We start from the raw sequence: 13,407 nt of genomic DNA on the forward strand, positions 1-13,407 counted from the left end.
CTACATTACTCCATCTAAATGAAAGGAAAATGACTGTTTATTGAAAATGTGCACCACAGCAAGCTAGAATTTGTGAAAGTGGGTGGAACTCATTGCAATTCACTGCTTCACTACAGTGATTCTATAAACAGTATTTCCTGACCATTTAAAAGCTTTTAAAAACTTAGAAACATAGTAGCAGCTCCACCAAAATGCGCGTGTTCTAACCTGCAATCTTTCGAAAAGTGAGCTTAACATCCTGCTCAAATACTGATGGCCATAAAACATCCCATATAAATAGAAGAAAACAAAGATCAGTGTCCCTGCATAAGCACAGACTTCCTTTGGATTAAGCTACATTAAGATTGTACAGGAGATAGTGATCTAAATTGGTTTTCATTAGTATCTTATTCATTTCACTTCTGATAACTGTGCACAGTAGGCTATGTTTAATTTTGGTTCATTCAGTGACTCATTCTGATGTGCAGGTTAGTAATAAAGAAAGATCTTAAACCAGTTTTGGTTCCCAAAAGGTCATTTTTGTTACAGTGGTATTGAATCAGGTATAGAACATAGTTTATTTATACTTATATCATACCCAATTTAAATTTAGGTATCGTGAAAACTATAACTCAGCATAAAAATACTGCAGCTTTACCATCAGGACATGGAAAAGAGCCTCACTGTTGGTGCCCAGCTTCTTAGAGGGTACAGTGCTGGATGGGAAGAGCAGTTGCAGACCTTTGAACACAGCTGTGGCATGCTCCACTGGTTTGACAGAAAAGGAACAAGACAATGTATCAGAATAAATAACTGATTCTTATGTAATCTGAAAAACACACTAAACAGATCAAGATACAGTGACCATACCGCCATTCAAAGTTCTTGGAGGCTTCATGGCATTCTTCATGGCAGCATAAATCTGCACCTATAGGTAGAAGGTTTCCCATCTGTTCTTCATCTTAGAGATGTAATCGACATTGGTTGGTTGAACAATTCTCCGCAGCTCATCCAAAACCTACAAATACATAGAAATACAGAAAGAGAGTTGAACAATTTCTTTAACTAGTCTTGGATGGGGGACAGCCATTAAACAAGAGTACTAAAGTCTACAAAATTTGACCAAGAGCCACAGTTGGCCCATGGACTATTGTTTGGACACCCCTAATATATTAAATGATAATCAGTAAAAGGAAAATATTTCCAACATTATTAGAATTTCATTTAAAACTGTTAGTATTTGGTCCCTATTGTACCATCACACTGGGTCCTAATGTTTATAAAGTTAGTCAAAACAAACAGATCCCTCTTTTCCTCTAACACAGTGTAAAGATTACATTACCAACATTGGAGTCAAATGGTGAATAAAACAAACAAAAAAATCCATTACCAAACAATACACTTAAAGTTTATGCTGTACTGATGTACTCTGCTGTCTGTCTGCGTCATATCAGACCTGTATGCTACATTCCTGTGAACCACACAACAGCAGCTACAATGTCTTGAAGAACAGAGAAGCAAGCCAGCTGATACTCATTTTAACATAGTCTAGCCTACGAACCTTACTAAAAATAAACTTTGGATTAAAGCACCTCTTACACATGACGACCACCTGTATTAAGCCTGCCCTGTCTGTGTGAGCGGCTGCAGGTCACTCTCACCATCATATCACTGCGGAGCGCTCTCCAGAGGCGGAGGATTACGCATGAGGAGAGGAAATAACATTCTGCTTTAATTTAAAATGTTCCACAAATATAAAATAAAAGGACTGGGCATGAATTTCAAATCTCAAATCACAGTCGAGTTCGACGGTTGTGTGGCCACGATTTAAACCTAAATCCGCAGCCCTGACATGCACACCCCTCCCACTTTGTCATGCATCTATGCAGAAAACCTCGTAGCGCCCACCAGTTTTCGTGTAGCAGTGTACAAAAGTATATATGCAATATGCGATTTCTCAGTATGTCTTGCGCACGTTTTATTCGCATGCGAGATAATGAGAAATCAAGTACCAAATACTAATACAACGCATATGCGAGATAATAAAACACACTAACAAGATACTAAATCGCACGTGTCTATTATAAAAAAAAAAAAAAAAAAAAAAAAAAAACCTCCACCTCACCTCCCGGGCTCCATACCTGACAGATCGGTGGCTGCACGAAATTTCGTGGTAGCTATCACTACCAATATGCAGGCTAACCCTGGGTTACAGTGGCTTTAAAAAAACTGTCTGTTTTGCCAACTATGGCAAAATTGATGTCCCATTAGGTTAATGCTGCTTCTATGCTAATATGTCTGTCCAACTTTTTACTTCATGAAAACCCACTATTAACAGTGGTGGTATATGTCGGTTCACCAATATACAGTACAAGTATCCATAGTCGTTAACACCTACTTGCCGAGTTGGGTTAGCTAAACTTGCAGATATGCTATTAGAGTGAAAAAAGATAGCAACATACCTTTGAGGGTAGTAGTTGTAACGTCATCCAGTTTATCCATAGCTCGATTTCACCTTTATCTACAAACAGGAATGTACACTACCGAGAAAGCAGTAGCAGTTTGTAACTGCATGAATTTCTAACGCAACGGCTCTTCTCTTTTTTTTCTTTCCAACGGTCCGCTCCTCTCTCTGCGCGCGCAGCACACTGGATCATACCATCTCTCCCGGAAGGCGGGGGTAGGGGTTAAACTTTGCATTTCCCAAAAAACACATTACAATAATTAAGACGGATAAATTACATGAATAATTGATATTAATCAACTTATATGTAGTCTGTTGTACATAATTATGTATCAGTGCTGTTGTAAGGTATTGGATTATGATGAGTAGTTTGACAAAGCCCCTAATGGACTAAACTATGTTATCCTGGGTTCAAGTGGGAAAATCGCGGTTAGGGGGGTAAAAAAACAGGAATCTTAAATATGGCAAGAAAAACCCAAAACATATATGATTTGGCGCTGTGTTATCTGCTTTGTCTTTGTGGGTTTGACCCTGCAATCGGAGTCACATTAATACTACACATAGGTAGTCCACATTTTCATGATTATGTAATAAGACAAAATCAAATGTATGAATGTTGTCAGAATCAAGGTTGTTATAGTTAACTAAAACTAACTAAACAACTAAAACTAAAATTCAAAAATCATTTTAGAAACTAAATTAAAACTTGGCTTTACCAAAAATTAAAAAAACAAAAACTAACTAAAACTGTATAGTGTGCTTACAAAACTAAATAAAATAAAATATAAACGGAGACAACATATCCTTAGTTTTAGTCTTCGACACAACCAGACTGACTGGCACTGACATCCAAGTCTGGAGAGTGTAAAATTGCCTGATCTGATTGGTTAAGACTTCACGTAGTGGTAGTTTTATGTGTGGAGTTGTATTCAAACATCAACATAAACAAATAAAGAAATAATAAGTGAAGAGTTGCCTGTTTTAATTTTTTTTTTAAATGTATGATGCTCTCTCAGCCCCAAAATCTATCCGTAAAAAAAACTAAAACACTAAAACTGATAAAAACGAAACTAAAACTAAGCATTTTTGCAAAATAAAACTAAACTAAGCTCACAAACTAGCAGTAAAAAACTAAAACTAAACTGAAATCGAAACACAGAAAGTGGAAACAAAACAGAGATTAAAAACTAACTCCAAAACTACTATAACCTTGGTCAGAATGTAAGTAGTTTTGAACACCCCTTTTTTCTAATGAGTGTACTTTGGGACCAACAACATGTCTTATGTCAAAGAAAAGATGACATTCTTTGGGAATGATTAAGTAAACCACACAATATCTGTTAAATGGGTAAATCTAAATGGCTATAAATACATGCGAGAGAAGTAATTAATTCTTAGTGCTGTCAATTTTCATAATTTACCTGAAGTTGGACTTGTAAGAAGTACCTATGTAATAAATTCATCACTGTATTGTTTTGAATTTCACCCACACAGCACTATTTGCCATGACACAGATTACATGGCTTACAAAATAGAGATTCCAAACATGGCACAAGCAACAGAACTGCTATCTTCTGATAACCTTGTTGATTTCTCTCCATTTCACAGTTTTACTCACAAGGACATGACATATGTCACAGCAAAATATTACCTGGGTGATGTTATTGGACTACACAAAGCCTCACTGGGTTCATTATAAAAGGTGCACAATGCTGTGTCACATTTGTTTTCATCGGCTGTCTTAAAGTGTATTTTCAAATCAGATGTCCATGAGCAATTCATGATTTGTCCAACATTGTGTTGTATTGGTGTTGTGAAGATTTTTCTTAATGGTTCTGTAAATAATGCTCATATGATAAAGTATGAATTCTATTTTAATTTGTGTAATTTTATAGACTTCTTATATTGAGAAATTGTGTAACTGGTCTTAATCTTAAAATAAGTAAAATAATCTTGTTCTTCTGCTGGGATTTCATTTAAACCATTGTTGTAGCTTGTTACCAGTAACTCTTTTCTTAATATTAGCAGTAATATCTTAACAAGATTTCGTAAGAGATATTTTCTTAAAATAAGACTATTCTTCTAATGCAAATCTTGCATGTCGAGATATTTTTTCTTTTTAGGTAAAAAATAAGAACAATTTTCCAGAAGCAAGTTTTTTTCTTTCTTAGAAATCCTTTTTTGCAGTGTAACTCATTATATAAGCAGCCAAGTGTTAAAAGCTGTAGTAAAGCAGTATTAGCGTTAGCAGTTGATTACCATAGCCTGTAGTAATCTTAAGTGATTCAGATGTCCTCCGTCTCTTGACATCAGTTGCTGGTAATCTGCCTTCACTGTGACAGTGGCGTTAAATCGGCATCCTCCGTTCTTAGCGTAATTAGCTGAGCCTGAAAATTAAAGGACAAAAGTTATAAAAACAGGATTTTATAGCTTATACAAAGTGTGATTTAGAGTGATGCATGAGAAAACATCTAAGCAGCAATTAAGGAGCTAGCTCAATAACAGCGATCCAATCTCATCATTCATTCACCCATCCATACCTGCCGATTTTAAGGCTTTAAAATACAGGAGGTTTTAAAGAGGACCAAAGGGATGCCAAGAGATGTGCTTCAATGCCACACTTGTTCCAGTTAATATGTTAGACACACAAGTGTAGGTTCAGCTTCAAGTTTAGTGGGGAGGCTCACTTCTCTGAGAGGGGGCGCCTGGGGTCCTCCCCCATAAAATCTGAGGCTTAACACTTAATTTCCGGTGTTCAGGTGTATTTTTACATACTGTGTCATACAATTATGTTTCCTTTGGGAAGAAAAGGAATAAAATTGGGTCTATTTCATTTGTCAGTGTTTATTTTGCTGGCTATGATTAGAAATTAGGACTGACTAGCCAGTTTCACCTTTAGGTTATTATTACCATTCCAATCTTTGCTAGAATCCAGCATACAAACCCCATAATTTAAACAGAATAACAAAAAAGTGCTAAGATGTATCAAGAGTTTTACATCCTGTTTCATTTTGCCAGGATTTTAATATGACATATAACTGTAAATCATTTCCTGAAATCTATATTTCACAAAGAACTATGCATCCCTGATATTTCATCTATTCTATTATTTAAGTTTTTTACTAAAGACAGTCACTTTTACAAACAAAATGAACCACACAAAGGCAGCAGATTTTTGCAGAGGAAAATAATTTATAATTAGGATGAGGAACAGTTCAAGGAACATAACCTGGCCCTAAAAAGATATCAGAGCCACCTCTTAAGTGTTCAAAATTACCACATTTCTTTCTCTTTTTCACTCCTTTCTATCAGTTTCTTTTTAGTCCCTGTGAATGCATGTTTTGGTATTTCCTCTGGTTTTAGGATTAAAGAACGGAAAATTATGTTCCACTTTGTCAACCACAAACCTTCTCTCTAAAGTTTTCTGAGGACATATTCCTCCAGTAAAATAAATGTTCCACTGAAGTTTGTGGGTGACATTTAATAATAGGGATGCAGATCTTAAGAGATTTCAGCTGTTACATAATGTGATCTTAAAAAAATGTATTAGGCATTTCTCATATCACAAATATTTGATTTAACAGATCCAGGGGTTTTTCCAAGTAGTCTTACTTGGGCTAGTTGTAAACTTATAAAGGTTGTTAGCTGTGAGGTGGTTTATAAAGAGCACTGCTTTTTAAATCACATTTTCATTGTCAACACAAAAATGCCTCAAAAATGCATGCTACATTATGATACCATAAAACATGATAGAACACCATATGACACTAAAGGGCAGGGTAGGATAAGATACAGCACGATAGGATATGATACGATTCAGTAAAATCAATATGATAAGGTGTGGTAGGGTAAGATACAATAGGATATGATACCATATGATATGATACCACATGGTAGGATAGGAAAGGATAAGATATGATAAAACATGATATGAAATGATAGGATACAATACAATAAAATAAGATAGGATAGGATATGGCATGACCTGACAAAATAAAACATGATACAATATGATACGAAACAAAAAGATGCATAAAGATACACTACAATATGACACGAAACAATACAGCACAAACTAACACAATAAAAATTTTCCATCTCATTACACTTCATCCTTTAACTTCTTTTCACAGCTTTTAGTCATTAACCTACTGTCAACCTTTGCTCTGACCAATCACCTTCTATACATATTACCTTCATTCCTGTCATAGCTGCCAGCTTAGGAGTCACAAAGCAAGACGAGAAAAACTAGCAAGAAACTGTCTAGAGTGCAGCAGAACTGAACAATTTGGGAAAATAATCTAATTCTGATTATTTTGACTCATACTGCAAAGTTGATATGAACTGTAGAGAATAATTTATGATTTGCATTTTAGATAAGAACATCTACAAAGTTAAGGAGAGTAGGATTTTTGCTAACTATTCAGAAGCAAACAGACATTTCAATGTTTGCACAACATGTAGAGAATAATCTCTGCTGCAAAAAAAATATTGTAACAAAGTGGTATTTTGACACACATTTCAGGTTAAAGAAATGTTGCATATTCTGTAATTTCAAAATCGCAGTAGGGCATATTGATATTTAATCAAAATTTCGATTGATTGCCCAGCCTTAGAGTTATCAAATATTAGTACTCAGCACTCACAATTTGATAACTGTATCACACAAGGATGATGATATACTGCTATATGGGTATTTGTCATTTTTCTTGCCCTTTTAGCTGCATCTGTAAAGACAAACTGAAAAAACAGAATAAACAACAGTATTTATCTGCTTTACTGTGAGGTTTGTGTCTTAAGTCTGAAGTAGAAATAGCCCTAATACAAGGAGATTTGAAATAGCAAAATAACCAGTGAGTGAAGAGACCAACCTCTATGAGCTACTGATAACTTATATAACCTACAACATGGCCCTCAGCTGGCAAAGCATTACTGTGTTCAACAGACCCAGACTCCATACATGCATTCTCCTGGTAGTAATGACACTAATCCTACCTACCCTACAATTACGTAGACTGATAGGCAGCAAAAGTCAGGATATTACTGGGGTGGTGTAGTAAGTTTTTTAATGATAGTGGTAAAGAGTAAACTGACTGGAGCTTGTACCGCAATTTTCTAATCGTCTGACTATTTAATGAGCTTTTTAAGTAAAGGTCAAATACAATGTTCACAACTCTTATACATAAGAAATATGCAGGAGTGCATGTACAAAATGGCTCACTTGTGTCCAACAATCCTCAGTCAATGCCAAAGCATTTACACTATTAAGTTTAATTCCTTTCTCTTGTAAGTAGACTTGAGCTTGTACAGACTTGACAGCTAACAGCACTTTTTACACTGCCAGCCACACTTACCTGTTCACTCCATTTTCACTCACTGCTGATGCTAGGTAAAGCATCCATCAGTGTGAGCTAATCACATTCATACACATTCTCGCGCCAATGTTGCAGCAGTGGGAGCAAATTGAGGTTAAGTGTCTTGCCCAAAGAGACACAGATATGTGACTGCAAGGACTAGGGATCAAACACTCAGCCTTCTGGTTGAGAGACAACTGACTCTACCACTAAGCCGCAGCCGCCCACGATTACTCCCACAACACCTCAGAGAGGCCAGACAGTGAGCTCCAGCATCCCAGAGCAACCTCCTTCCCTACATATCCACATGGAAACCTCCTTCATCTTGCCTACTCTACCATACGGCCATCACAACCCAAATACTATCGCGCCCTTCAACAGACCCAGGCTCTTTTCCGAGAAAACAATATTAGTCAACAAAAACAAAGGAACAAAAACGCATACTTACTCGCAGGATTGGTGCAGAGATAACTGCCCAATCTGTGGCAGCATTTCTGCCAGCCTGGACAGTCCATGTCCCACTCACAGGCCTCATATCCAGCATCCAGTCCATCTGCAGTTGGACAGATTCCTGGCTTGGCTGTAAACTCCCCGCTCCTGTTTACAGCTTTGTTTGAAAGAAATAACATGTTACAGGTCATATTTTAGCAGAGAGATGTTTGCAGCAGGGCGGTTACTGTGCTTCCATCTGGTGTCTCGCACACGGCATAACACGCTGAAGGTCAGATGGATTACTTGTCTGTCAGAGTGTGATGCCCTATCATCACATTTTCATAAACACTTGGAGAAAGACACTTGGAATTTGACAAAAAACAGAAATGTGACAATGTGTGATCATTTTTGATATAAAAATAGGTAAATAAAATGCAGTGGACTCACGCAGGGCACAGTAATGTCCAACTTGTTCATATCCATTGCAGCATCTGGTCACCTCCTCGGTCACTGTCCTGTACTCGGTCTGATGGACTATCTTGTAAAGTGTGACTGTACATGTCTTAAATAGAAGCCAGTCTCCACACGGCTTTGTCACAGTGTAGGGGACCTTGTGAATCGCCAGGACACTCACAATCCTTGTCACATTGTGATTACACAGATGGTAGCCGGACGCAGACAAGCTCATGCCTGGAAAAAAAGAAAATACATCCAGTAAATATTCCTGTTGGCTAAGTTTCCTTGATAGTTAGTCCCTGGCTGCATCCAAACATCAGATTTTGCACTCTGAATTAGTCATTAGCACATAAAAAATGTTACATAACAGGCAGCATTCAAATCAGGACATGTAATTCCTCATAAAAACCTTTTTTTCTGCTCTGAAAATGCATCAATTTTCGAGCTAATCCATCATCATGCACAGAGGCCTACCTTCAAGCACAGTGCTTTCTCCCATACACAGAGCAAGCAGGGCCGCGGCCACCCACATGGAGAGCATCCAACTCATTTTTCACAGATCAAAATCCACCACATTGTAGGTGCATGTCTCTCTTTGAAATGATGCTAACTCACTGTTGAGTGTGTGCTCTCAAAGACCAAATCCTCTGTGGCTGTCTTTCTCCTCCCCTCGTAGCAACATCAGTCCCTCATGGACCAAAAAATAATGGCAGCCAGATGGCAGGTTTTTAGTTTAATCCATTTGATATGTGTGATCAGATCTGTGAGCGTGCTGAAGGAGCAATTATTCCTCAAAAATATATTGAATTTCTTGTGTTTTGATGACGTATGGAAGCGTGACAAGCTGATGAGTCAGAGTATTATAAAAAGACAAAAAAAAAAAACTTTATTTAACATGACTTACAGTAACAAAACTCAGGCATTGATTTTATCTCTGTGAAACAAAAATTTGCATTTTAGTCAGACTGTCAGGGTCGGTAAACATGTTTGTGATGCCAGGGCAGAGAGACGTGGGATAGGAGGAGTCCGTGTCCCTAATGACTCGGTTTCCACACAGGTAACCATAGCAGTGCTCACTATGCTGCCGGCTTTAACAGCCTGTGTCAGCCATTAGTGTCAAAAAAAGGAGGAGTGAGAACTTCCCTGCCATTTTCCCACATGTCTTCATTCTCATTATAAGAAAGAACAGCAGGGGAGCGCTTAGGCTGTCACAGCTTTGCTCTAAAAAAAGACTATATCAAGAGTCTGTCACCACTTTGACATTCTAAATGTGAAAATAAATTTATGCCTGATAAGCAAATCCTACACTTTTCTGTGTACTTTTAAATCTTTTCATGCATATTTTGCATACTTAAGTATGGTGATTCATGTAATGATGTCCCTTTATCGTAATGAGGTGTGAAAATGTGCCTGATTACACTTCATTCAGTCATTTAGTGATAATGGATGGTTGCATGCTGACACGCTGGAGCATGCAGATGCAGGGAGGTGCAGGGCAACAGGCTGAGTCAACTAAGGTCATGTTCATACAGCTACACCATTAAGTTTATTCCTATTCAGTCTTTCATGTTTATGGTTGCACTTTCACAACCAGTGCCACACCTCAGTTTTGACACTGATAAGGAGGAAGAAGCTTGCAGGCAAATAAGCACAGCAACAAGTCCCTATGGACACCAGTAATGACACAAACCTACTGCAACCTGACTGGTACTCAGTCTCCAAACTAATTAGTTTCATTGGGGCTAAGGGAGGCATGCAGTTACAGGTGCATCTCAGTAAATTAGAACATCATGCAAAAGTTAATTATTTCAGTGCTTCAATAAGAAAAGAGAAACTCATTTATCATAAGGATTTATCACATAGAGTGAGCATTTAAAGTATGTTTCTCTTGATTTTAATAATCATGGCTTAAAGGCAATGAAAACCCAAATTTCAGTATCTAAAAAAAAATCATATTACATTAGACCAATAAAGAAAAGATGTTTTTTGCATACATGATAGCATCAATGCGGTTGGTCATGGAGGCAATCAGTCTGTGGCACTGCTGGGTGTTATCTAGTCTTTATTGTAATAAAAATGGCTTACAGCCAACCAACCAAAATTCATGATCTCAAAAAATTAGAATATTGTAAAAAAGTTCAATATTGTACACTAATGGTGTCAAACTCTAATCAGCTAACTTGAAATACCTGAAACGGTTTCCTGAGGCTTAAAATGGTCAGTCTGGTTCACTGGGCTACACAGTCGTAGGGAAGATTGCTGACTTGACAGTTGTCCCGAAGACCATCGCTGACAACCTCCACAAGAATGACTGCCTGTTCACAGAGTGCTGTATTGAAGCACATTAATAGAAAGTTGAGTGAAAGGAAAAAGAATGGTAGGAAAAAAATAGACAAGCAACAAGGATAATTGCAGACTTGAGAGGATTGCCAAGCAAAACCCATTCAAGAATTTGTGGGAGCTTCACAGGGAGTGGACTGAGGCTGGAGTCAGTTCATCAAGAGCCACCACACACAGATAGATGTATCAGGGAATTTAGCTACAACTGTTGTATTCCTATGTCCAGCCTCTCCTGCACCAGAGATGTCAGAAGCATCTTACCTTGGCCAAGGAGAAAAAGAACTGGACCACTGCCCAGTGGTCCAAAGCTCTCTTTTCAGATGAAAGCAAATTTTGCATTTCATTTGGAATCAAGGTCCCAGAGTCTGGTGTAGGCACAGGATCCAACATACTTCAATTCCAGTGTTTTCAGTTTCCAGTCAGTGATGGTTTGGGGTGCTTTGTCATTTGCTGGTTTTGGTCCACTTTGTTTTCTGAGGTTTAAAGTCAATGACGCCATTTACCAGGAAGTTTTAGAGCACTTCATGCTTCCTTCTGCTGACAAGCTTTATGGAGATCCTGATTTCATATTCCAGCAGGACTTGGTACCACAATGTCCACAATGCCAAAAGTACCAAAAGCTAGTCAAATGACCATGACATTGCTGTGCTTGATTGGCCAGCATACTTGCCAGACCTGAACTGTAGTTCAGTGTTTCCAGAGGTACTGCAGGTGGGCAGCAAGAGGTCATTTACAATATCTCCATCAATAGAAATATTCAAAGAAATTAAATCATACTTTAAATGTTCATAAAATACAAGTCAAATCAGTAAATAAGCATGGCCAGAAGTTTTAACTCATATATCTTTATATCATTAACTTTGTAATATAAACAGCAGTGGCTCATTACATGAAATTTGTGACCCCACAAACACTATAAGTAATGCTGATGTCTCTGAAAACCAAGTGTTTGCATCTTATTTTTCTGTTTATGAAATATAAATATAAAGGAAAATACTTTGAGTCTCGTATCATGGTTGTACAAGGGTTTTGGTGGGCCCCTGAGGATTTTCTGGGGCGCAGTGTACTGAATTTTTGAAAAGGCTGCCATAGAGAATCTGCGGGGTATTGTCAACTGGAAGATGAGAGACACCAGACCCAAAAACGAAGATATGCTGAAGGCTGCTTGCAACCTGGGCTTCAATAGCGCCTCAGCAGTGCCACGGGTTGATCGCCTCCAAGCCACAACACATGGATGCAGTAATTCATGCAAGAGGAACCACAACAAAGTATTGAGTGCATATAAATGAACATACGTTCAGAAGGCCCACATTTCTGTATTAAAATCCCTCTTTTATAATTGATCTTATGTAATGTTCTAATGTTTTGAGATTCTGAATTTTTGGTCTTCATAACTGTAAGCTACAATCATCAAAATCAAAAGAAATAAAGACTTGTTCACTATGAGTGTAATGAATCTACAGTACATGATATATGAGTGTCACTTTTGAATTGAGGAAATTAATCAACTTTCCCACAATTTTCTAATTTGTTGGCATGCACCTGTACATGCAATTTACAATTGAAACCTGCCAAAACAATCTCTTCTTGGAGTTTCAATACATAAATAGGTATGAAAATAATTAATAATTATGGTTTTGTTTTTCAAGTCAAAAAGTAAGTTCTGGAAATTTGCTTGTTATGTTAGTTAAATTTCTTTCCTTGTCTGGAACAACGGGATGACAAATGTAGCAGTTAGCCTATGTACTATCTTTTGTATTGTCAAACCAGGCACAAAGTTTCATTTTTGCATTGGATACCAACAGAAGCAAACTAAGTCTCTCACAGCAACTGTTGTAGCAGTAAGCTCCAAAATGGTGCAAAATGAATATTTACAAATATTTCAAAATTTTGCTATGTAGCCACACAATGGAGACCAACGGAGGAGTAACAGTTTTAGCTAGCAAAGCACAACACACTAAATTACTTAATAACAAAGTAATGTTGCCGGAGAAATGTTTATATTAATTTTTAAAGGTTCTCACAAACACATGAAAAGGATATAATAGAACGTTAAGAAGTAAAAACAGACTTTCGAGTATTTAGCGAACATATTAGGAATCAACTTACCATTGGTTCAGTACACTCTGGAAGCAATATGTGGGGCGCACCACTCAAATTTGCAGGGGCCCAGCAGAGGGCGCTCTTCTTGTACAAAGTACCAGACTGAATGAAAACAAATAAAAGGACATTTTAAACATTATTCACACAAAGGTAGCCCAGAAAAATAAGTGCAAACGATAGAAAATTATGGCAAGTGAAATAAAAAGACATTTATGCCCTGACTTTGCCTTGTTCTGATAGTGACATAGTTTTGAAAAATACACAACCATACCACAACCA

The 13,407-nt window shown here is 37.4% G+C and overlaps 1 protein-coding gene across 3 annotated transcripts in view; it reads right to left on the minus strand.

Moving 5' to 3' along the window:
- umodl1 (uromodulin-like 1) overlaps positions 1-13,174 on the minus strand; it is a 32,853-nt gene extending 19,679 nt beyond the window's left edge. The window contains exons 1-4 of one of the 3 annotated variants that reach the window (XM_041800737.1): positions 13,135-13,174; positions 8,677-8,919; positions 8,246-8,404; positions 4,703-4,830 (exon numbers count right to left, since the gene is read on the minus strand). In XM_041800737.1, the coding sequence (XP_041656671.1) occupies positions 4,703-4,830; positions 8,246-8,404; positions 8,677-8,917 (528 nt within the window). In that variant the 5' untranslated portion in view covers positions 8,918-8,919; positions 13,135-13,174. Of the gene's footprint in view, positions 1-4,702; positions 4,831-8,245; positions 8,405-8,676; positions 8,920-9,159; positions 9,291-10,874; positions 10,986-13,134 lie in introns of those variants that run through there. The other 2 variants (XM_041800736.1, XM_041800735.1) reach the window with 2 other exon arrangements.
- Positions 13,175-13,407: the final 233 nt, after the last annotated feature.

Source organism: Cheilinus undulatus, linkage group 12, assembly GCF_018320785.1.
Source record: "Cheilinus undulatus linkage group 12, ASM1832078v1, whole genome shotgun sequence".
NCBI classification, from domain to species: Eukaryota; Metazoa; Chordata; class Actinopteri; order Labriformes; family Labridae; genus Cheilinus; species Cheilinus undulatus.